General features: G+C 44.5%; 1 protein-coding gene across 3 annotated transcripts in view; it reads right to left on the bottom strand.

Moving 5' to 3' along the window:
* Nucleotides 1-2,395, bottom strand: part of cacna2d2a (calcium channel, voltage-dependent, alpha 2/delta subunit 2a) — a 141,687-nt gene extending 139,292 nt beyond the window's left edge. For all 3 annotated transcript variants that reach the window (XM_031843958.1, XM_031843967.1, XM_031843976.1), the window contains exon 1: nt 1,963-2,395. In XM_031843958.1, the coding sequence (XP_031699818.1) occupies nt 1,963-2,078 (116 nt within the window). In that variant the 5' untranslated portion in view covers nt 2,079-2,395. The remainder of the gene's footprint in view (nt 1-1,962) is intronic.
* Between the last annotated feature and the right edge of the window lie 312 nt (nt 2,396-2,707).

Below are 2,707 nucleotides of genomic sequence, written 5' to 3'. Positions count from 1 at the left end.
CACACACACACACACACACACACACACACACACACACACACACACACTATACTATTAACATAACACTGCAAAAACAAAGGGCTAGGTGTTTAGGTGGCAACATGTAGAAAACGTACTCTTTCTTAGCCCTGCTGTAAAAATGAACTAAATTTTAACACACACTTGCTCCAACTGGTGTTTGTGTCAGGCCTATATACACCCGATGGACGGCCTCAGCCGCTCCCCGTACACTTCAACTAGATAACTGGCAAATAGCACATCGACGTGGGTGACACAATATCCAGTTTATAAAACCCAAGAGATGCTTGAAAATAATACAGGGTGCAAGACCTAGACCATATTTATCTTATCTAATGAGATTCACGTCGTTATATTACAATTACTGTATTCTAGTATAGGTCCAAAAAATAATCTAAGTACTTAAAAAAAAAACATGAGCTGTATTTGCAGGGAAAAGTAGAGGAGATATTGCTGTAAGATTATAAACAATGCATTTTATGAATTAACTACAGGAATCCGGGGGAATGTGTTCACCAAACCATCGACATCACTTTTCTTTATGGCGCTCAAGAGATCGAATCGATGCAGCTAATTGTCCTTAAAAGTCAATCAACAACAGGCCTAATATAAGATTAGAGATTTTCCTTTGAAAGTCACCTTGGCCATCAGGAATAACAAAGAGATCCCCCAGTGGATGAATCAGGGAGGAATCATTTAGATTCTCCATTTCTGTGAACCTGACTGACTAATCATCATCACGACGGGCTACATCATGTTCACATCAGATCAACACGTCATCACGTAAAGACTTGAGTGAGGAACTTTTGCACGGGCTTCACTGGGTTTAATACTGGACCGCAACATCTGAAATAGTAATATCAAACGAAGCAACGTTCACTTAAAAAAACAAAAACAAAATAAAAGGCAAAACATTGTTTGAGTAGTTCGACAACGCAAAGCTGGTAAACTGAAGCGCGTGCAGACGTGATGTTTCCGTGTGCAGACGTGTGTCGTTCAAGGTGAAAGTATTACAGTGTTCGCATTTTGGAAGAAAGTGGTTAAAAGGTTAATTTCAAATATAATCGCAAAACAATTTCCCAACAGGTAGCCTTACCCTGAAAAAGTCCAACAATAGTTTAAAACAGCCGGATGCTCAGCTTGCTGTGACTGCACGCGCTAACCAGGATAAAGCAACACTGTAATACGCGACATAAGTGCGTCTACATTTCAAATATAATTATTTTGTCAGGAAAAACGTCTAGTTTCTGATCACTGCAAACATGACGCTACATTTGTCCCCGATCAGAGTCGATGCAAGTAGTTTTGGAGTTTTGGGAGTCACGAGCTGAGGTGCAGGTTGCCTACTTCAGCTGAAGGTTTATAGACCTGGCGCTCCTGCGGCATTAACTAATTGTTTTTTGTCTCTATCCCGGTAAAAACACCGGTGTATCCTGCTGTGGGACAGAGATTATTATTGGTGCGCGTGTGCAGTATCCAGTGGAGGACTTTTAAAATACCCTCGTTGTAGCTCAGCCTATCCAATCCATCATGCGTAAATGGGATATTCTCCCCCCCATGCAGCGACGGCAAAACAACACCGCGACTATTATCATCAGTTTATTTTTTATCCCTGTTCTTTTTATCCCTAAATTCTTGCTCGCGTGGCTTATTCGCCAGGGGCACCTGTGCATGCTCACTGTCGCCTGTTTCCGTGTTGAAATTGAATAAGGCTTTGGGTATTAAATCCCGCTGCCCACAGACAACAACATAGGATTCGTGAGAGTGAAATTCATAACGCGGCATCAGAGACGGAAACTGCGTCTCCTGTGTTTCAACATCAGGGACAACAGCTCGGCTCGCGCCAAGGTAAGCGGCGCTGCATGTGCAGGCTTGGCGGGGCCACCTATCCTAGTTCCGCGCTCCGCGCCCCGGTTTATCCCCCAAACGGTGCAGGGTACTTACGTGTAGTGCTGGGGGAAGTGGTGGGTCCCGTCTGTCGGCGTGGAGACGCATATGATAAGTACAGTTTGGATTGTGAAGAGGCAGAAAATACCGTACGATGGCGCGCAGATCGCCATTTCCCATTAAATATTCAAGAAACTGGGATAAATAAGAGAAGGACCGGAAGGACAGTCTCTTGCAGCTGAGCTAAGAATAACCGAGCTCCAGAAGAAAGTGTGTGGAGGGAGGTGATGATTGGCGGAGGCTCCTGCACACTTCAGCCGGCAGTGAAATCTCAATCAGAGACGCACAGAGGATTGGCAGCTGAAGACACGGGAGATCAGGGTCAGGAAGATGCTCTGCCGCTGCTGCTGATGTGCCTGCCTGCCTGTTTGCGCACTCGCTGTCCTCCCTCCCTCTCCGCCGCCGCACATTTGCTCCTTTTCTCTCCCACTCTCTCCAATAACAGCCATACAGAGTAAAGCTCGCCACCACAGGGATATAATGTTCCCATTCTGGTTTTCATAATAAAAAAACAAACAATTGATCGTATTTCGGGCAATATATAGGATTTACGTGAAGGGAGAGTGGAATTGTAAATATGTTACCGTTGTATTCTCAATAAAGGGCCTCCAGGAGAGCACAGTAGACTACATGGAAATAGCATTGACAGATCAGAAGTAGTGCACTTGTTTTGCAAATATATAATACCGGGGTGACTCGGGAAATGGCTGCCCTTGTAAAATATGTCAATTTCTGCGCACAG

Source organism: Anarrhichthys ocellatus, unplaced genomic scaffold (assembly GCF_004355925.1).
Source record: "Anarrhichthys ocellatus isolate YVR2014 unplaced genomic scaffold, GSC_Weel_1.0 scaffold1, whole genome shotgun sequence".
Lineage (NCBI taxonomy): Eukaryota > Metazoa > Chordata > Actinopteri > Perciformes > Anarhichadidae > Anarrhichthys > Anarrhichthys ocellatus.
Note: the sequence above shows the minus strand (reverse complement) of the source record. Positions and strands in the feature narration are given on the sequence as shown.